At 44.9% G+C, this 22,028-nt stretch overlaps 1 protein-coding gene across 2 annotated transcripts in view; it reads right to left on the bottom strand.

The window, feature by feature from the left end:
- UBA2 (ubiquitin like modifier activating enzyme 2) overlaps nt 1-22,028 on the bottom strand; it is a 470,118-nt gene that overhangs the window by 409,160 nt on the left and 38,930 nt on the right. For both annotated transcript variants that reach the window (XM_069607094.1, XM_069607095.1), the window contains exon 2: nt 5,539-5,622. In XM_069607094.1, the coding sequence (XP_069463195.1) occupies nt 5,539-5,622 (84 nt within the window). The remainder of the gene's footprint in view (nt 1-5,538; nt 5,623-22,028) is intronic.

Genomic DNA, 22,028 nt, shown 5'->3' with positions numbered 1-22,028 from the left:
TAACAAGCCCCTGGATGTACCAACAGGGCCTGAGAGACACCGATGGGATGGTGCAGGGGAAGACAGAAGTTGAGGGTGTGAGATATTTGGCTGCGTGTATTTCATGGGTAATGTTTGTAGTGTGGCTGGGGAGTAAGTATGTGTTTCTGCGTGTGCACGTGTACGTCTGTGATGGGAGGTTGTGTAGGAATGGTTATACAGGGGAGTAAAGGGTGGTTTAAGGGGGTGACCACCACCATTTTAAGGGTGGAAGAAGATGGGGGTTGGTCTTCACCCGTCTGAACATAGTTAAGCAATAAGCCCCGAGCTGCAGGGGCATTAGAGTCAGGCAATGACCTGGGTCCATAGTTACAGGCCCGAACGAAGCAAGGACCTAAGACCCCGGGGCATTAGCTGACTCAGTAATGACCCAGTGGCCAGGGGCTTATTGCTATTAGTACCCCGGCCCATTAGACCAGGGTACTAAAAGTATTTTTCGAATGGATCGTGTCCTACCACGTATTCCTCATCTTATGATAATTCGTCATCGCCAGCTTCACTGCTTCGGAAAAAAAAAAAAAGTGTGCGCTGTGCTCGAGATCGTGGCGTCGATTGTCCCTCGACGGGTTCCGTACCTTGTCGACATCACTAATGGTACAAGTAGCTCGAGCCGCGCCCGTTGGCTTCAGTTCCGTTTTTCCGATTGCTTCGCTCTCGAGAATGGCGCGCTGTGAAAAATTTCTACTGAAAATGTAGTCTTCAACACGTAAGACTGGGTTTAAAATGTGTATCGACTGCGGATCGAAGATGTCGATCATAGATCCTCACCGCGTTTGTCTCTGGTGCCTCGGTTCAAGTCATCGAACTGGCGACTGTGGTTCCTGTTAGTCTATGACGGAAAAGGCCCTTCGTGAGAGGAAAGGTAAACTGGCGGTGGGGAGGGAGGCTTCTAAAGCCTCGAGGGCTTCGTCTAAAAAACATTAAAAATAAATTAAGAAATGTTTTTTAAAAGCGATTCGAAAGAATCGGATCACCATAGACACTCTAAGAGATCTCGATCTTGTAGTAGATCGAGTCGCTCTTGATCTTCCTCTTCTAAGAGAGTGAAAAGGAGACATAGATCTCCTTCGTCATCTTCCGATTTATCGGCCAAAGTGGTACGATGCCTGACCAAGTCAGATTCCCCTAGAAAATGGGAGGAATTTCATAAGATGGAGGTATTTGAGAATGCAGCCTCGACCCCCTCAAAGAAGCCTCAGAAGAGCCGTACCCCCGTTGCTCCATTGGACAACAAAGAAGTCTGGAACTACTGTGGTAAAACCCGGTAGTTGGAGGATACTCGAAAAACTCGAGTCAACGCCAAGTTGTCAAAGACTCGAGAGTCGATTACCTCTCCTATACCACATAAGAAACAGAAGTCTTTGAAAACTTCCACGACTTCGTCGACGCAATCGGCGCCGGCAGCTTCGACATCGAAGCCAAAGTGTCTTCGACGCCTGTGTCGAAGCCTTCATCAGGGTCGAAGATTCCTTCGAAGAATCTTTCCATTCCTTCGACGAAAACTCAGGAGGAAGAGAGGAGATTTACTCCATTACCAAGATCAGACTTTTTGAAGTCTGTCTTCGATTTATGAATAATCTGGCTCCGAGGATGAGGAAATCTCTCCTTTTGGAGTGCAATATGGCACTAGACAAGTTCCAGAAGACCTTATAGACCCAGAATCTAAGTTGAGACCTGTGCGAGACTCTGCATTCTGCTAGTGGCATTGACACGTCACCGGAATTAGAGTTTGCTAGAGCTGACCCTGCAGAACATGCGATTCAGGGTACAGGAGTCTGATGAATAGAGTGATAGAATATATGGGTTGGGGTAGAACCTCACCCACTTTTGAACAGGATGCTATGACGGACATCATTGTTCGGGGTCCTCAGAAGGATCCAGTTCACCCCTTCCATAGGGCACTTCAGAGAACAGTGGAGAAGAACTGGGAAAATCCTGAAAATATTGCTGCTGTAAACAGTAATTTTCCCAAAAAATATAGACCAGCTAGTTCTGATCCTGAATATTTAACCAGACATCCCACTCCAGAAAGTTTGGTTATTCAAGCAGCATCTACTTCAAGACAGACTGCATATCCTACTATCCTCCCGGATAGAGAGGATAAAAAAGTTGATGCTTGGGCCCGTAAAGTTTTTACTTCAGGTAGTATGGCTCTTAAGTCAACCAATGTCACCTGTACCCTGGCCAGGTTTACCTATACCATGTGGGACTGCATTTCGGCGGCGGCTGTTCATATTCCGGAAGGCAAGGAAAGGGAAGGCTTCCTGAATATTGTCAAAGACGGGAAAGAAGCAATGGGGGAATGCCTCCAGTCTTGACTGGATACTGCTGATAGTATCAGCAGATCCATGGCTGCGAGCACTGTATTACGCAGATTTGCGTGGTTGAGGAAGTCGGGGTTTGCACCAGAGAACAACCTTCACGCATCGTTTGAGAAGTTGAGATACAAGGATTAGGATCTTCCGGATGACGTTAGGGAGATTTTACTTCGGCCAGAAGTCCAGCAACGAGATCTTTGTAATGGTGTCGTTGCAACAAGTTCAGTAACTGGTGCAAATATAAGGATGTGGACCCTTTTCAATGTGGCACCCCAATGGTGCTTTCTTTCCTATTACATCTAGCCAATCTGGGCCTCCAGATTGGAACAATTAAAGGATATCTTGCTGCGCTGTCCATTTTCAAGCGCTCCTCGGAAGAGGTTTCCTACTTCAAAATTCCATTAATCATTCAATTCCTGAAAGGGCTTACAAACGTATATCCTCCAGTACCTTTTCATGTCCCAATTTGGGATTTAAATATAGTACTTACATTTTTAACTTGTATACCTTTTGAGCCTCTGCACTCTTGTCCTTTGAGGCTTCCAACATTAAAAACTGTCCTTCTTGTGGCCTTAACATCAACCCGCAGGGTTAGTGAACTACAGGCTCTCGTAAACCTCCATATACTACATTTTACAAGGACAAGGTAGTTCTTAAAGTTAAACCTCCCTTTTTAACAAAAGTAGTTCTGACTTTCATTTGTCACAAAAAATAATATTACTAACATTCTATCCTCCTCTTGGGCAAAGAAGAGGAGAGACTGCATAGACTAGACCCCAAAAGGACTCTCAGTTTTTACATTTCAAGAATGTCAAAATCACGTCAAGATGACCAATTCTTTGTAGGTTATACAGGTCATAAATTGGGATTATCGGTGACAAAACAAACCATAACCCTGCTGGATCATTCTGGCCATAATTGAATGCTACAGATTGGCGGGAAAGGACCCCCCAGACGGGCTGCGAGCCCATTCCACTAGGGGGATGGCTACTTCTGCGGCTCTAAAGAGGGGAGTTCCTGCAGTGGATATTTGTTCAGCTGCAACATGGAAATCGATGCATACTTTCATCAAGCATTATTGCTTAGATGCTGCCTCCTCCAATGAGGAAATCATTTGCCAAGGCGGTACTTCATTCCATCCATGAAAACAATATCTAGTACTCCCACCTCCAAAATTGCCACTTCTATGGGAGTCTATCATAAGATGAGGAATACGTGGGAGGACACAATCCATTCGAAAGAACGTTACAGTTGGTTAGTAACTTGATCTTCTCTGAGCGTTTCGGAACCAAAAAAAATAAATCTAAAAATTAAACAAAAGTTACATAATGGTTGCTGGTGAAGGGAAAACGAAGTCAGTTTTCCCTTTCCATGGCGGCCCTTTAAAAAAAATAATGAAAAAAGTCAAAAATGCCCGCCATGGAAAGGAGAGAAGGGATTACGTGTAGTCCCTTCTTAGTTTCCATGACGGCCTGTCGCGTATCAGGAGCGGATGCGTTGGGAACAGAAGTGTTCCCAGTGGATCCGCTCCCGAAATGGACCAAAAAGAAGGCAAGTGGGGTTGGGAGTGCGGGGAAGGGATTGTCTGGATTGGGAGGAAGCAGGGGAGGGGAAAACGCTTACCTTGATCCCAGCAGGGGAAGATGGCAGCCTCCAGCCGTGTGGTGGCTTGGAGCAGGGATTACCCCGTTCCAAGCCTCATTGGCTGAGTGGCTGCCACACTCCCCCAGCCGGAGACATGAAGGAACGTAATGGAGAGAGGAATTCCCGGTCGGGTAGAGCCTTGGCGAGGGCCAATCAGATTGATTGTTACAATCCGACTGACCCTCATGGGGTACTAATCGGGAATATTAAAAGCAGCACAAAAGAAAAAACAAATTTATTTGTGCGTGCAGCCTTTAATATTCCAAAATATCATAGAATCACATTTTCAAAAAAGTGTTCACTCGTCAATATGAATCATCTCCCCCCAAAAAATGATATAGCTCACACTATGAGCTTTGGATACACTAAACATTAGTGAAACACATGGAAAATGGGGTGTTTTACAGTAGCAATAATGTAATTATGCATTATGTAACTTACATTTTTAGGAATGGAATTGCAAGACTTTTTTTTGTTTTTAAACAAAGTCAATGCATGCAGGTCTTGCATCGCCCTATTTTTCTTGCCTAGCACAACCACACGTCTGGCACAAGAGTGGAGGAAATAATTACTTTCTTCATTAGCTCCTTTGAAATTTCAGTGAAAAGAGGGCAGAGAGCCCTGAAGGCAAGAGAAATTCAGGATGAACTGTGCTTTCATTGGACAGGGCAATTTAAATAGCTAGCTGTGCTACACAAGTGTCAATTTAATTAGCAAGCCTACAGAATTGCATAGCAAATTGCTCTGCAACACGGATAATCCCTATTGAGATTGAAACCATTATTTGGTTGTGCAAGGCATACAAAAAGGGACATACGGGTGATTGGAGCATTGGAGAATGTATACCAAAGACTAATGTTATGGTGTTGCGAGCAAATTGTCTGGAATAAGCATGCAAGTTTGCATACAAGCAAATCCCTTGTTATGTATGGGCATAGATTTATGATGCGTGTTCTGCCACGCCTAACAGAAATGTACTTAATAAAGACATACACAAGAAAAAAAAAGCTCCACACAAGACAAATCAACAGCCACCCTCAAAAGATCTGGTCAGCATGAATGCATAGTTCAAAAGTTGGATTTGGGACAAACTATGGAAATAATGACAGGATAGCACAATTCCTCTGTGTGGGCTGTTCTGCTTTTAAACAGTAATCTGTGAAAAAGGCGATAGTGTGAAACGGGTCAATGTTGTTTTAACAGTTTGTCAGATTAAAGCATTGTAACTATATGCAATCCTAGTCTACATATTCTGTGTAAACCACCAAGATGTGAGCAACCAAAGCTGCTCCGACCAGTTTTCTGAAGTGAAAAGAAGCACGTTTGGATCAACTCCCATCAGCACTCTGAAGAAGGTCCCCATACTTTACGGAGCAGCACATCTACTTCAAAGCACACGTTTACCAACCCTCCCCGTGGTTAAGCAAGGCGCAAACAAACATAAAATGATTGACATACAGCTCATGTTCTTACAATCACTGGTTTTAAATTATATGAGAGCAGGGTGGTGGGAAGACAGGTTTGAGATGTTCTTTACCTCTGCTTTCGATCTCCCGACATGCTTCTTTTGAAACAAAAACTGACGGTTGAGGTTGCTGACATCAATAGTATCCAAATCAATCTGCAACGTAGTAGGGACTCTTATTAGTTACTCGGCAAACATTCGACCAAAATCAAGTAACATTTTAGAAAATTAAAATAGCACAGAAAATGCAAGATTAGCAGGACCCTCCACCTTCGTCTCTTCCTCCCTAAAGTAATTCTCTCAATGAAGAGGCTGCACCGAGAACGTCTGTGATAAACCAAGCAGTCTTCCAGGAGTTGGCACCATTTGTGTTAACTGAAGACCAAAAACGACCCAATGTTTATTTTTGTAAACCTCCCCCTTTGCCAATCTAATTTGTGTCTGCATTGTTTGGCTTTGAAATACCAACTTTTCTCAACCTGCTCGGTATTTTGAAACCAGTTGTACACACGTCATCACTAAAGCACTGTATTGATCTTTTTAGTGATGGGTGGAATGTATTAGCAATAGTCTGCAGGCTTCTTACAAATACCCATGTGCTTTAAAATGTACATATTAAAAATAAAAGCACTTGGCCGAGAGTCACTGCATTAAAAGCATGTTAATGGCTGGAGCTGTGTTTTTTTTCCGTCTTCTTAACAGGTACCGATGTAGTAAGAAGTCAGTACATTACAGTGGGTGTAGGGTACGGAACTGGAAACAGTAAGTAGGGACAGCACAAGACCGACACAAGCAGGGCAATGCCAACAGTTTTGAGTTGTGTAGGCATGGGGAAACACTTGCCAGGCACTGCCGTAGTGGCATTAACTGCCCATTGATGGTAGCAGGTGAGAAAATGGTCAGTGTATCTTGGCATCCAATAACAGGTCCTGGCAAATGTCCAATACATCTACACAATCCAAAACGGTTGGCTTTGCCATTGCCTGTTTTTAACAGGACTTTAGTGAAGGAGACACACAGCGCTAATAAAATAGAGGAACTAACAGCACATCTGGTAAGACATTATTACTACTGTAGTAGCGAGTTTACAGCTCTAATTAATTTATTAACCACACACAGAAGAATGCTTCAAAAAACACAAGATCCTTATGAGAGCAAGAAGATAGGATCAAGTAAGGATTAAGGATTCTACACCACTTTATGGCAGAAAACAGACCGCAAAGAAGAAACCATAGCCCATTAAGAGCACAAGCCCAGGAGGGAGCCCCTTGGCAGTGGGGGACAATCAATTCAGCATGACAGGGCCCTACCAAGGCAGGGGACAAGAAGATCTTTCTGGCACGATATCCCTCCCGCCCCCAACGCAAAGGGGAGGAATGCATTTTTACTGGTAGCTAATTATAGGTGCTTGTTTGTTTATTTATATGGCGCCCCAAACCCAAAAGGTATCTGGGCGCAAGTATACATGTTACATACATTGGTTACATTAGGAATAAAAAGTTAGGATACATTACAATTGGCATGCCCTCCAGTTTAGCAGGTTGCGAGAGGAACATGCAAAGTGTTACAGGTTAGATTAAATCGAATCAGTGTTACGAGTTCGAGCATTTTGCAGTATGGTTGCCATGAATCATTGGTTACCTAACAGTTGAGGGTATAGGTACAGTGGGTGGCCAGATGCATGGCCAGAATCTTAGTAAGTTAATGTTGGACATGCTCAGAGTTACAGTTTTGAGCAGTTCACAGTATCAGCAGGATCTACTTCTAAAACGTGAATTATTCTTGCGAGACTAGCCAGATTCTCAGTTTCTTTCCAAAGAGCATGTAGGCAGACTCAGATCTGATTTCGCAAGGCAGTGCATTCCTGTAACATGTGATCTTATTGGGATAATGAATGAGCACACTGAGACATAAGGTAAGTGGTAATTTGTTTCAGAAGCAACTTTTATTAAAATATAACAGTTTCTTTTCTCTTTAGGAAAAAGGATACGTATTCTTCTCTTCAGGCTTCTTGGAGTGAATATACTTTTCAGACCAAATTCTCGACACACGTTCTGTTCAGTCTCTTTAAGCTCCCTCAGTACCTTTACTCTCTCTCTTTACTACTTCTTATTCTAATGTTCTACTTTCACAGATAGTTATTTCAGTTCCTCTGGCACTTCCTGAAACACTCCATTACTCATACTCTTGTCCCATATTCAAAGCTTAAAGCTGATTCTCATCTACTCTCTTATCTCTGGGAAGATAATTTTATATCTTTTATTGTCTTTGTAACTCCTTCTCCTTACTTTTCCCTTCTCCTCGCATTAGACCACTTTCCTGCTTTGTGTTCGTATTACTTAATGTCTAATTCAGTGTTGAGATTATGGCCGTTTAAAGCCTCTTCTATTCCCACATTTCTTTCACTTCTTTACTGTCCTTTCTTTACGTGTTGCATATATACGATTTTCTCCGTATAGTCCCGTCTTGCCAACAACGTTCTCAGTAGGGCCTGGTGGTCTCCACCCAACCCCCTTTTCCTGAGGGATCGCGGTTCATAAAGGCCGCCTCAGCTCTGCCCTCCCCTCGTTCGCTCACCTTCTGAGGTGGCGCTGTAAAGGCTCAGCGATCCTCCGGCGTTGCGAAGGCTTCGTCAGTGTACGACCAGCTGTCAGACAACACGCCCTTTCTCGCCGCGTTGAGAAGACTTGATCAGCGTATGCACAGCTGACGGGAAGACACCTCTTCACAACTACGTTGCGTCAGATGCTTCTCTGTCTCCAACGATACTGCAGCTCGTCTTTTGTAAACACGTAACTGGCAACAATGAACGACTTTAACCAAGCGATTAATACGATCGCTCTAACTCCACATGTAATAAAGTTCAGACCGGCGCAACTTGACTCTTTAGAACTTCCGTCAATTTCTCTGACTTCAAAACAACTCTAGTAAGCCCACTCATAACCGTCGCTTTGGCTTTCCTCTCCTGTTTCCTAGCAACCACAAGAAAACAAAGAAGACAGTTGTTGCCACATGGAGGACAGACAGTGATTGGGTAACAGATCTGTCAATCATTTCCTTCCAGCTGAGAGTTACAATTAACCCTTCATGTGACTGATCAGCCTGGTATTGACAGAGCGAGAGTGCACACTACCCAGGTGTATTACAGTAGATTTATCGCAATTCCACATTTTTGCGGCTAGGACAGGGAAACTCTTTCCTCCCGATTTTTCCAGTTTGTATCTTGGGATGGGGAGTTGGTTCACCTGGGCAGATCTGGTGGGTCGGTCAGAGGTTTTTTGTGAATTTGCAGTTGAGGTATTTGGGGGCAGAATTGGCTAAGCACTTTGTGTCAAGGATAACGTTTTGTAGAGGATTCTGTCTTATAGGAAGCCAGTGGACGCTTTGTCACGTGGCTGAGATGTTTGGGTATGTTCAAGGCTGCTCCAAGTGCGTTAGACTGGTTCCGTTGTGAAGGGCATTGCAGTAATCAAACTTAGAGAAGATAAGTGTGTGAGGGCAAAGCAGTTCGGTGACAAGAGCTGGACCATAGGTAAGGTGATGAATCCTACGGATCCCTCAGTAAACCCCTGCCACAAGTCTCCTCCCAGGTGGCCAGGTAAAGGCATTAGCTTGAGGGGTGGGTGTACTGTGGGACGATCACCTAGGAGGAGACTAGATACAGGGTGGTGAGGAGATGCCGTGGGATGAGACAGTATTTGTTGTTGAAAAAGGGAGAAACTTAGTTGCCAGAACAGGTAATGGCCCATTGTCATTATGATGTATCTGAACCACATAAGATCTGTGGCTCTGAACGCAAATGCCTCTAAACCTGAACAGACATTAATAACAGAAAGAACAAGTAAAGTAATTCAGGCTAAAAATCCTCCCTACTCCAAAGGTATAATGAAAAGGAAATCAGAAATATTGCCTTAAGTAAGTGGTCTTCCTCTGTAACAATGAATTCTATTGGTTCATCCTTAAACGAGTAAAGGAAATCAAATCTACCCTCAAAACTAAGCAGAAACTTTGCTGTTGGGGACTACTAGTCCAATACTCTAACGAGTACTGGGACGAGGAAGAGAGCTGAAGAGGCATGCTTTGTAGTAGCCGGGCAATTCATACTAATAGATCACACATGAAGGAACCAGAGGCATAAAAAAGGCCCCCCCTCGGGTGCAGGCAATTGGAAGAGGGAGCTGGAACTGTAGCTGGTGTTTGTGCAGTAGTAGCAGAGGCAAAAAAAAGAAAAAAAAAGGCGGCGACACAGCACTGGCAATCCAGGCAGAAGTGGGAGAACCGAAGGGACATCGAACTGTAATGCAGCAGATTTCACCCTCTTGTTCTGTGAGGGTCCTGTTCCCCCAAACTCTGAGGTGCAGAGGCTGCACAGCAGAAGGCGTGCAGGAAGGCAGCCTTTCCCTGTGTGAGCCCAATTGCAGAGGTTGCCTTGCAAGAAGCGATCCAGAAGCGAAGAGCTGTTTTAACACTGTGGGTCTAAGGAGACACCTTCAGGGAGGTAGGATGTGGGTCCCAAGTGAAACCCAAAGCAGTAGAAGTTGTGCAACAGGTGGGACAAGGATCACAGAAGCCTGTGAGTTAAGCCCGGCATTCTGATTCCTTGTGCGAGCACTGCCGGCAATAGTATCAATCTTAAAGTTCACTCGCATATAAGCAAAAGCGAGCTGAAGTTGTTTGTTGAATACTTAACAATGGGACAGTTGAGAAATGTAGCACAGGTGTAGGATCGGGTATTTGCTTTAACTCGCGTGAAGAGCAAATGATTCAGAAAGCCATTCTTGACCATTTAAACCTTGTAAAACAGAAGTGGTCACGCGTGCCTAATTTTGTTTTTCCAAAGAAGGAACTTTTAATCTGTATTCACACAAACAACAATTGCTTATAAAGAATTGTCAGGTATTATGACATTGTTTTTGCAGTTGCAGAGAGCAAGCATTGCCCAAGCCAAGAGTAGTCCCCTAATAAGAACGAAAGCAACCTCTCTCAAATCCACAAAACTACCTAACCAATACTGTGAGCCTAATAGAAGTTCAACCATGCCTACGAAACGTGTGTAAGCAATACCTGAAACCAAGACAATGGCACCAAGGTTTCTGGGTAATTATTTTGGCTAACCATTGGCCGAGAGATGAAGGGAAACCTGCTGGTTATATTGCAAAAGACTCAGAGAAAGAGCAAAGTGGATCGCAAAGGCAAACTTAGGTTGCTTTAGATAGTTGGAGGTAGACAAGAGGCAAAGAGGGTACCCCTTGGGAAGCAGGATATTCAGAGTAAGAGTGCCTTACTGAAGTTGTGGTGGTACATCTGGTTGTCCAGTAGATGCAAGACTTCAGTAGCAATGGTGAAGTGGAATACTATGACACAAAGGAGAATGTCCTCATAAGTTGTTGAAGTAGAAACAACAGCACTGAAGTCATCTTGACAAAGGTCTATTCTAAATCCTAATCTTGTAACGAGCGACATAACTTAACCAAGAACTGCATTTCACTAACATTTGCAGAATCTGCATTTCCTTTATTCTTCTTGGACAACTGGGAGATGTGGACAAGCATTGTGGCTAGGAATAACAATGATGCCATTATAGTGAAGTGGAACGTCTTAGCAGGAGGAGCAGCTTTGTTTTTGTTGGAACTTTAGTTAACAAAACTTTATTTTGACATGGAATCATCAGGAACTGAATGGAGACTGCCATCTACATGGATTGCCTGGTTTCATTTTGTTGAACATTGGAGCTGAATTTGCCTTGAATCATGGGGAAGGGAGTTCACCCAGGTCATCAAGGAACAGTATGTATATATAAATGCCAAACGTTTTCTTTGTATTTGAAGTTTAAGTGTGAGGGCCAGACATCCTGTGTTAAGTGTTTCCCCTTAGTTTTGTCAGGCAGAGAAATACTTGTCAGAGTAGGGATAGTGAGGCGTTTAATAACTTATAATTTAAAAAAATGGCAAGTTTTGAACAAACATACAAAAGTTGCCCGCCTTGCATTGCTGACTTCTCAGTAACCAGAGAAAAACCAAAACAAGCAAACTATGAACTTTATCCGGGACCCATACAGGAGCGAGGAACATTCTGTTGTAATGGGGATTTTCAGGCTGACATAGGAGTTGTTTCTTACCTGCAACTCCATTTCTCCAGCGTTGGTATCTTTTATGCATTCACATGCAATGACGACTAGTCCCCGTTGTCAGCCTGGGAACCCCCGCACCCCCCCCCCCCCGTAACTGCAACATAGTAGTTTTCCAATGGAAAAACTTTAGTATACCATCAACGTTGTTATGGGTGCTTTGGGCAGCACCAATGTGACTTCGAGTGTATAGCTCAGCAGCTTCCCATCACATTTAAACCTCTCCAAAAGGAGGAAGTCCTAAGAAGGACGTTTGCCTGAGGTGGAAGGCTGGAGGGCGCATGTGAATCCATGAAAGATACCAATGGAATTACAGGTAAGAAACTACTCCCTTCTACAGCATTGGATCGGTCATGAAGTCACATACTGTGAATAGACTTTGTAGCAGTAGAAATGCTTGTAGGTGCATATCAGGCAAACAGGATTCAAGCCTTCAGTAATATGACAGTAAGAAAAAGCATATACACCTTAAAGGTAAAATAGGAGTAGAAAAAATGATGCAAGCTGCAGGGGCTTACCTTACTGGAACAAGCGTTGGGAGGACTGCCCGTCCCATTTGTACATCTTCGACATGTTGTTGATGCAGACAGTAGTGCCTGGTGAACATGTGGGGCACTGCCCACGTTGCTGCCTGGCAAATGTCCGATTGGTATGCCCACCCATAGAGCTGCTGAGGCCGCCGTGGACCTTGTGAAATGAGCTCTGGGAGCCAATTGTAGTGGTCTGTTGGCTTTTGCGTGGCAGAAAGTTATAGTAGCCGCCACCCAGAGTGAGTTGCCCCACTTTGAAATTGGCATACTTTTATTGGAAGGGCCGAAAGCCACAAAGAGCTGATTGGAGGATCTGAACGATCTTGTGTGGTCCAAATAATACTTTAAAGCTCTGTTAACATCCAGAGAATGTAGAGCCTTTTCAGCCGAAGTATAAGCATTAGGAAAAAAAGGTCGGTAGAGTGATTGTAGTGTTTTAATGAAAATCCGATGGAATCTTTGGAATGAAATGTGGATTTGTAGAGCGAAGCACCTTGTCCCCTCATGAAGCGCAGATACGGTGGATCAATGACCAAAGCCTGCAGTTCCGATACTCGTCTTGAGGACGTAATAGCCACCAGAAAGATTACTTTCCAGGTGAGAAATGTGATGTCAGCTGTTGACCTATGCTCGAAAGGGGGTTTCAGGAGGGCTGTTAAAACAAGGTTCAGACTCCAAACATGCAAAAACCTTTTCCTTGGAGGAAAGGTTCTGAAAAGGCCCTTCAGGAAATGCTTTATTAATCTGTGGCTGTAAAGCATGGTCGAAGTTCTTTTTTGTGTGAATCCTGATATTGCGGATAGGTGAACCTTGATAGAAAGATACTGCAAGACCCTCTTTCGCCAACAACAAAAAGGTAAGGAAGCAGTTGCTGAGCGGTCACACTTAATGGCTGTAGGTTATGTTGCTGCGCACAGCAAGTGCAAAACCTTTTCCACTTACAGCTATATGATGTGTTTGTAGATGGAGCTCTTGCCACTGTCAAAATGCGGCAACAGTCCTGAGCAATATTTAGGTTTCCGAACTCGGCTGCTCAATATGGAGTCCAGAATATTCCACCTTGATACTGTAACTGGTTGTCCTCATCTGTACTAAGCAAGTCTTCGATGGTGGGGGATATTTACCAGCCCAAAGGTCACTCGCTGATACAGTATACCTTCAGGGAGTAGGAGGAAATGCTGAGAAAACAGTCACCCCAGTGTCATTAAACAATCATGACAATCTTCACTTGGCTAGTTTAGTTTGCCTCCTCCAATCCGGCCTTCTGGGGCCCACCCTTTGTAAACGGCATGCTGAGTCAACCTTGTGGGTGTTGGACCCAGCATTACACGACTAATAGAGCACTGGTAATTTATGGGGGCTGGGGAGGGGGGTGAGCATTTACAAGCAAGAACCACAAAAGACCAAGGCCACATTTGTGGCGTAGATGTTGCCAGGTGTACTACAGAGACTTGATCTCAGCCCAGTGTCCTGACCAGAGCGGTCACAAGATTTGTGCAGGAGTTGCCAATTTTCTTCTGGCCGCAAGGCTGCTGCCCCCTTAATATTTTAGTAGAACCACCACAAGAAGCAGGTCTCTGTCAATCTCTCCTTTCAGCTCTTTCTCGGTCGCTTATTACTGCTCTACAGCATTCTGCTACTCCAACTTCTTCCATGTCCTTCCTTTGAAATTCCTTAGAGTCCCAATTCAATTAAAAGAATAGTATAGAGCCCATCATCACTCATTTTAAAAAACGGCATAATTGCCCATCTAACTAGCAGCCATTTGATCATCCTTTGTATGATGAAACGTTGAGGCAGGTTTTCCAGGATTCAACCACATACATACAGAGCATACATCAATTCATTAGATCCATGTCCATCTGGTCCAAAGGCATGAGCCCACGTAATTGTCAGGAATAAATATTTCTTCTGATGCTTCCCTATCCCTCTTTCCTGCTTCCTTGTTCATTCACCCTCCTCCCTCCCGCCCGCTGCGCTCCTATTGGTTAACATGCCCATTTTAGCGAAGGTCTACTCCCTCCCGGGCTCTGTTGCTCCATTCTTGGAAGCCCACAAGCTGGGGCGAGTTGCTCCTCATTTCGCTGGCCCTAGGGGGCCTTTACAATTGAATTCTGTGCATGACAGCTGCAGCGGCTGGCACCCGCTTTCCTCTCCCCCGCTTCCTTGTTCCTCCACCCTCCCTCCCTCCCTGCGCACTCCTATTGGTTAACTGAGCCTTCTTTCGACAACCTTCCTAGGCAGGCGCTGCCTTGACAAACCCCCGCCCCCCGGGCAAAGGACCCTGTGGCAAATGGCCACTACCCTGAAGCAGCTCCAGTTGGTGTCTGCCGGTGTCCGCCAGGGAAGCAAGAAGCCTGCAACCGCCAACCTGCTGCGACTGACCAGGTAGGTGCGGTGAGGGGGAAGCAGCAATCACTGCACCCCATTTAATTGACCCAGCCCTCTAATTACCCTGTTCATATCGTATATTGGACTGTATTGCCTGGGCATCTCTAAGAAATTCCCCTTTTCTTTGTACATTGCGGCTGTGTCTATAGTTAAGCCTTTTTCCACACTTTTTTAGGAAAGGCAAATCTGGTTTTGCCCTGTGGTACTGCTAACTGTCTCATTAGGCTCTCTCATACTCTAGTTCCCTACCCCGCTGGGGGTTCCGTGTACCGTTACGTGTATCCGTCTGTTCCCTATGTGTTCCCTACTGTGTGACTGCTGCGCTGTGAATCCCTCCTCTTTCGCCCACTTTTTCTCGCGCCATGTATGGTGCTCCCAGTCTCCCCATCTTCTCTAACTGCTACTCTATCTCCTACCCTATCCATCGCACTAAGTCGGGCAGCAACAAGTTCAAGGGGGATATTCTGGTCTCCAACCCAGGACTCCCCATCGCTGATATCTATATCAGTGCTTCCTCCAGACAGACCACACCAACATCCTTGTTGTCGTTCCCTCTCCAGACATATGGACCCCTTATATGGTCTCTGTTCGCTCTAGTTTCTACTCCTCTCCCAGTAATGATGGCACTCGGTAGGAGGTCCTCTTGGTCTCCTTCCACTCCTCCAAGACCATCATTAATGTCTATCTGAATGGCAACATCTTGATCCAGGGCCCTCAGCCCAATCTCTTTCGATATGCGTCTCCTGCATCTTATCCACTTTGTTCCTTCTGCCGCTACTCCTACTAGCACCTCTCTGGCTCTTCTGCCACCACCTATGCCCACTCTCGGGCCACTCTACCACTTCCTCTGGGTGTACCTCAAGCCTATACCCGATTCCAGAATTCTTTCAAATGTGTCAACATGCTCCACATTGCTACTCTTAACTCTCGCTCCTCTGTCAAGCACTCCTCTGACATCTGCCACCTCCTCAAGAACTTGAGCTAGGCGTCTCACCGAGACATGGTGCCAGCCAGCTCTGTCACAAGTTGACACTATCCTCCCCGACGGCTCTCCTAGCCTAGAACCAACCGACCGAGGACGAGTAGCTATGATAATCCCGAAGTGGGTCCGTGCTTTGGTCATTCCTACACAGGCCTACTCCTTTGAATGCCTTGTCTGCAGGCTCTCCTCTCTCCTGGCCTCTCTTACTGTGGCTACCACCTACAGGCCACCTGGCCAGGTCACACTCTTCCTCTCAGAACGGGCTGATTTCTCCTCCTCTCTCCCTCTAACTGACCACTTTTTGCATTCCTCTCACCTGAAAAACTGTTCCTCAGGCAAAGCCCATCCGAACACTGCCACCTACCTTCTCGGCCACTGCGCCCATAAAGTGTGCGTCAGTGGAGGCCTTTACCTCTACCTTCTCTGCTCCTCCTACTCTTGCGGCTGACTCCCACTCTGACACAGCCCTCTCTAACATGAGATTCCATCTAAAGCCTACCTCCAAGTGCAACTCTTGGTATGACTCAGACCTCTCCGCCCTGAAACGCAAGTGCAGGGTGGCTGAGAGGAAGAGGAGGACTTCGGGCGCATCCTCCGACAAACCGGCCTGTTCCAAAGACAATACAGACTCTGTCCTGTCCAAGAGAGAGGGTTCACATCCAAGCCCGCGTCTCTGCGGCCTCTAAAGTGGCTGAACTCTCTGCATGAAGCTGGCCAATCCTTCGGCATTCTCCACCTCTCCTGTTCCATCCCTCTTTAGGGCTCTGGCTTTTCACTTCAACACTAAAACTCAGGCCATCCGGTCCTCGCTCGCCTCTTCATCTATCCCACCCTTTGGTCACCCCCCGCTCTCTCTCTCCTCCTTCTCCCTGACAACACCATCAAGGACCACATTGACACCCTCACTCCAGCCTTGGCTGATTTCTGCAATCAGTCTTTCGCCACTGGACATTTCCCCGCTCTCCTCAAGCGCTGCCGTGTGCACCCACAGTCCTTAAAAAGCCTTCCACCGATCTGATATAAAGATCGATCTGCCCCTCTCCCTTACTCCGTCCGTCCCTGGGCTAGCACAACATGAAACTTGCTTCCAAAATCCCTTCCTTCTCGAGCCCTTCACACAGCCACCAACTACCGAGGGTCAGATGCTTCTCCAGGCAGAGAGTGGGGGGGGGGAGATCTCTCCTCTGCAGTTATTTCCCTCTGGAATGGATGCCCTGCCCTTCACAAACTTAATCCAGAACACCTGAAGCAGCTAAAGACGGTCCCTTTTCTCCTCTGCTTTCTCTCACTCTCTCCCCTGCTGACCTAACCGTTTGCTTGGTACCCTCATCTCACTGGCTACCAGGCTCCCCCATGACCAGTCTCCCCTGCACTGCCTCCAGGCATATCGCACACTTAGGGACTTCAACTGTAACCTCTATAGTCCCCCACCTCCTTGCACTTAGCCAGAACTGTGTATTTGTATTTATTTTTGTTTATATAGCGCTTTACACAGGATACATGAGAAATAACATAACATTAACAATAGAAGTAATTAACAAATTGAGAATCAGGCCAACAAAACAATAAGTAGAGCGATTAGCTGGAGGAGAGAAGGAGTGCAGTAGAAATGAGAGGGAGAGGGGGGAGGGGAAGAAGGGGAAGGGAAAGGAAGGGGAGAGATTAGGAGGTGGTTGAGGGAGGGGGGAGAAGAACAAGGAGATAAGGCAAGGAGGGAGGGGACTAGGAAGGGGAGGGGATTCAAGGTGGGGAAATGGAGGAGGAGATATTTGAGGGAATTTCGGAATGAGGAAAAGGTGGAAATATAGCAGAGCGAGAGAGGTAAGTTCCAGTTTAGGGGGGCTAGGAGATGGAAGGAGCGGAAACGGGATGAGGTGCAAGGGTAAGGAGGAACAGTGAGAAGGAAGTGGTCAGCTGAGCGAAGGGAGCGGGAGCGAGTGTAGGTGAGAAAAGGGGGAGCAAGACCATGGAGAGATTTAAAGACTAGGCAGAGAAATTGAAATTTGAGATGGGAGTGAAAGGGAAGCCAGCCTAGGGAGTAAAGGGAAGCAGAGATGGAGTCACCGGGGGGAGAGGAGACAGAGGGTGCGGACGGCAGAGTGGTAGATAGATTTAAAAGGGGGCAAGTTGAGTAGTAGGAAGTCCAAAGAGTAAGGAAGAGCAGTAGAAGAGGCAAGGGAGTAGATCAAGAGGTTAGTAGCATGGGAAGCGAGTGAGAGGCAGAATTTGCGAATATTGTAGAGGTGGAAGCGACAGGCACGAGACGTGAGAGAGATGTGATGGGAAAAGGTGAGGAGTCAAAGTGGATGCCTAGGTTGCGAGCGTGGTCAGAGATGGGGAGATTAGAAGGGGGAAAATGAATGAAAGGAGGAGGAGAGGGAGGGGGAAGAAAGTTGGAGGGGAAGAAATTAACTTCTGTTTTATCAGTGTTAAGGGAAAGGAGGCGAGAAGGCATCCAATTTTTTATAGCAGTGAGACAGGAGGAGAGTTTAAGATGGAGGTCAGTAGAGAAGGAGAGAAGAGTTGAGCATCATCGGCGTAGAAGTGGCGAGAAATGCCAAAGGAGGAGATAACTGGTACTAGGAGGGAGGTATAGAGTGAGAAAAGGAAAGGGCCAAGTACCGAGCCTTGGGGTACTCCATAAACCAGAGGCTGGGAAGAAGAGGAGCGACCTCCCCAGGAAACAGTAAATGAGCTGTGCTGCCCTGGCTGCACTTAATCAGAGCAAGGCTGCCCTGATGGCACTTCCCTCTCCCTGGCAGTCCCCCCCAACCCCTTTCTCGCTCCTCCCCCCCTACCACCTCCCCCATCCCACTTTGTGTTGTCCACTTGCACAAATGGCCTGGCAAGATAGTTTGTCTTGTCCTCCCCCACTCTTCGCTCCCTAGAAACACTGGTGTACAGGTGTGTAATACATGACTCATCACATATCATAATAATCAGTATGCTAGTGAACTGCTGAGCAAGAAAGTTAAAGCCCAATAAGTCAATACTGTCTGGGGATTCAATTCCAAAGATAACGTGCAGTATTGCCAAATGGGTCCACAGCATGATTAATGCATAATCTGCTATGGTTCTTCAGCAAAGTTTGCATTTTGGAAGTTGCAGTATTGCTTTCCCCATATATTTATGCATGTGCAGCGTTATTGGCAAAGGAACACAAAAATCAAAAGCTGCTTTTCTGTGCTCAACCTCATACACCATCAGTTGTGAAGCAGAAATATGCCAACACCATATCAAGTGCATCCAGCCACTTTGCTGTGGCGAGTTGTATGAACTCACCATCCTTGCATGGGGGGGGCGGGTGCTGCTCCCTCCCCAGCCCTGATGCAGAATTTTGAAAAGGACAGCAACGAGGGGGGTGGGAGTAATGCCTTTTTACCATTTCTACTGCTTCTCTCCATGGACTTACCATATCTCGTTTAGCTCTGATGAAATCTGTATTTAATGCTTCCATTAGTGTTCTTTGTTGGCTTCTTGGGACTATTTCATTCTTCTTTGGCTCAACTTGGAGGGCTCTTCATTACTGTTTAAAATTATATTTTTTAGGTTTACTTTTTAAAGCCCTTTATGGTCTTGGTTCCCCCCCCAAAATCTTTCTTTGCTTGTTTCATTCCATCTTCTCTCGCTCAGTTCGTTCTGCTTCTCACCATCTTCTTATAGTCCCACGCCCCACTCTGTGCTCAATCTCGTTTTTTGGTCTTTTTTCTCTTTAAGCACCCTTAAACTGGAATACACTTCTCTCTTCGTTCAATTACTATCTATTCATCTTTCCGGATCTCTCTAGGATCCTACCTTCTTGGTCTGGTTAATGAGGGTTTTCTGCAATTGCTGAAATACTCCGTTTTAAATATTGATTTCATTATCTGTACCGTTTTCTGTTCTTATGTACAGTGATTTGGTGCAAAACGCAATATAAAATAAAATACAAATACCCATTCCTGTGTGCTGTCAATACCGAGAGCAGGTTGAGAATCCTTGGAACATCAAGGTCCAGACAGAACCGGTTGTCTGAACAGAGATGATTGATGTTCTTTTGAGACTTTGAAGAAAGGGGCTGGACGAAGTCCAGATAGGACACATTTTGGCTGCAAGAGGCTTTAAGAAGCCGGGTTAAAGCAGAGGGACCTGACAGAGGACACTGAGTAATTGACTTCCCAAAAAGGAAATGGGTCCAATTTGTTGTTTTAGAATAGAAATAACCTTTGAAGACCGGGCTTATGAAATGTTCCTTTGGGTTAATCCTTGAAACATTTTGTTAAACTAGAGTAGCCAGGAGGCTGTAAGAGTTGAGACTTCTCTCCCCCCCCCCCCCCCATCTACTTCGAGACTATGGTGTAGATGCGGGTTTCTGAGGGCGAGAATGACTTGTAGGTTATGATCTTCTACTTCAAACTTTAAGACACCTGGAAGGAAATTTGTGTTCACATGCATTTGTTTTAGGGTAAAATTCCATGCATAGCATGTCACCTAGACCCTTCAACCATTTATCCAACTCTTACTCACTGAATGTGTGCCAATAGAAAGCATGTTTTTAACAGTGCCACGTGTGTTCTTACTATCTTACCCAGTTTAATTTCTTTGTAACATTTTACTCATACTTTAAGATTCGTCATTACAAAAGCAAGGCTGGACAAGAATAGAAACAAGACAGGACAAAAAGGCTACTCACATGTGAAATATTGAAAATAAAAATGGGGACGCTGATAAAGAACAGGGAATTATGGTAAGCTGGGCAACACTAACAAATGAGGCCTTAGTTTCCTCCAAAGTTTATCTAACGCAGTTATGCAAATAACTGCTTTATAGTCTTACACATTTCTCCATTTGAAAAAAAATGGTTTTCCAAAAATCAGAAAAAAAACACCTAGTTATCAAACCTTTACATCTTTCCATAATACAATCATTTTTAATTCTCACATAAACACACTGAATAATTTCAATTTACAGATAAATATATCTTAAAAACATTTATTTTACATGACAAATCTAGCTTTCTCCGTTGAATCCCCTTGTTGATGCAAGACCTTTTTGGGGGGGGGGAAGGAGGGGTGGTTCCTAGGAGATCTAAAGGAAGACCCGCCCTTCCCTCACCCCTCAAAAAAATAAATAAAGAACAAAAAAAAATAAAAAAAATAGAGGAAGTAACAATATTATGCAACATTAGTAGGCTCATGTTGAGCCCCAATGTGTGGACTGAGGGCCGAGGGAGAATTATTTGTAAAATCATGTAAAAATTCTATCCCAGCTCATAAAAATGTTAAGAAAAGCAACTTATTGAAAATGCATTACAACACATCATACAGATGTTGTATGGGAAAAGACCAAGTAAAGTTGTTCTTGGGTCTTCCAAATTTCAAATAACAGCCATCATACATTTTGTGGACTAAAGTGAGAATATGATATAAAAAATAAGAATGAGGAAATCAGAAAGAGATGCTTGATAATTTAAAAAAGTCAATATCAGAATACTTGCTCGTCTTGCATGTAATTGGGCCCAATTCAATGAAGCCTCTCATTAGCACGGACAGGACAGATACTAAACACACCAACAGTTTAAAAAAAAAAAAAGAAAACAGTGCATGTGTTAGAAAAGCGGGATCCAAAATTACTATGGGTGTATATCCTAGGAATCCATTACACACGTTTGCTTCCTTATTAGGATTAATACTGGTTCGCACTCGGGGCATCCTCCATCTGCATCTTAATTTCCTCATTCTAATTATTATATCCCTTTTAGTTATCAGAAGATGGGATACTTTGGAATGCCCACTTACTCTGCTACTTTAGAAGGATACCTTTAATTTAATTGCCATACCCTCTGTATGACTTCTGCTCTCCAGGAGTATAGGGACGAGTAGTGACTAAACCACCTACTTGGCCCCCACTACTACAAACCCAACAATGGTCCCAATCATAAAGGTAAAATGGGCACAGTCAGGAGATATAACTCCTTGACCTTTTGTGTTAACGTGGGCCGAGGGATGGCTATATTATTAAGAGGGGTATTCATGTGATTCAGTCGTGATCCAAACTGTAAAGTATCCAAGATCAACATAAAGGGAATGTCCAATCAAGGTTCTGTACAAAAATATTTTATCTGCGTAGACAAACACTTTACAAAAACTCACCCCTGTGCAAAGAACAGAGAAGATTCAGAAAAGAGAATGCAGCACTCTGTGTGGGATGTTTTTACCCATGCATCCAAGCCCTACCATAAAACTGCAGTACTGGCATGGAAACATGATGGCCAGAACTCCCCAGAGAGTGCACAGGGAAAACATGAAGAATAGGCTGCCACCCCACCCATTTTTGCCTATGTTGTGAGCACAGGAGGGCACTGCCTAAAACCACCATTGGGCTACACACACAGTAGCCTGATGCTGATTGCCAAAAAGCAACTCAGAACTGTGGGGAATTCATTTTCTTAATCCCAAAAATGGTTGCATTACCAGTACTCACCACTATCAGAAAGCCGGTTTTTTAAAACCACCAGACTTTTGTGTAAAACTGAACAAATGAAACAAAACCA

Source organism: Ambystoma mexicanum, chromosome 1p (genome assembly GCF_040938575.1).
Source record: "Ambystoma mexicanum isolate Mex_15411 chromosome 1p, UKY_AmexF1_1, whole genome shotgun sequence".
In the NCBI taxonomy this organism is placed as follows: domain Eukaryota; kingdom Metazoa; phylum Chordata; class Amphibia; order Caudata; family Ambystomatidae; genus Ambystoma; species Ambystoma mexicanum.
The sequence above is the reverse complement of the archived record's forward strand: the minus strand, read 5'-3'. Positions and strand labels throughout refer to the sequence as shown.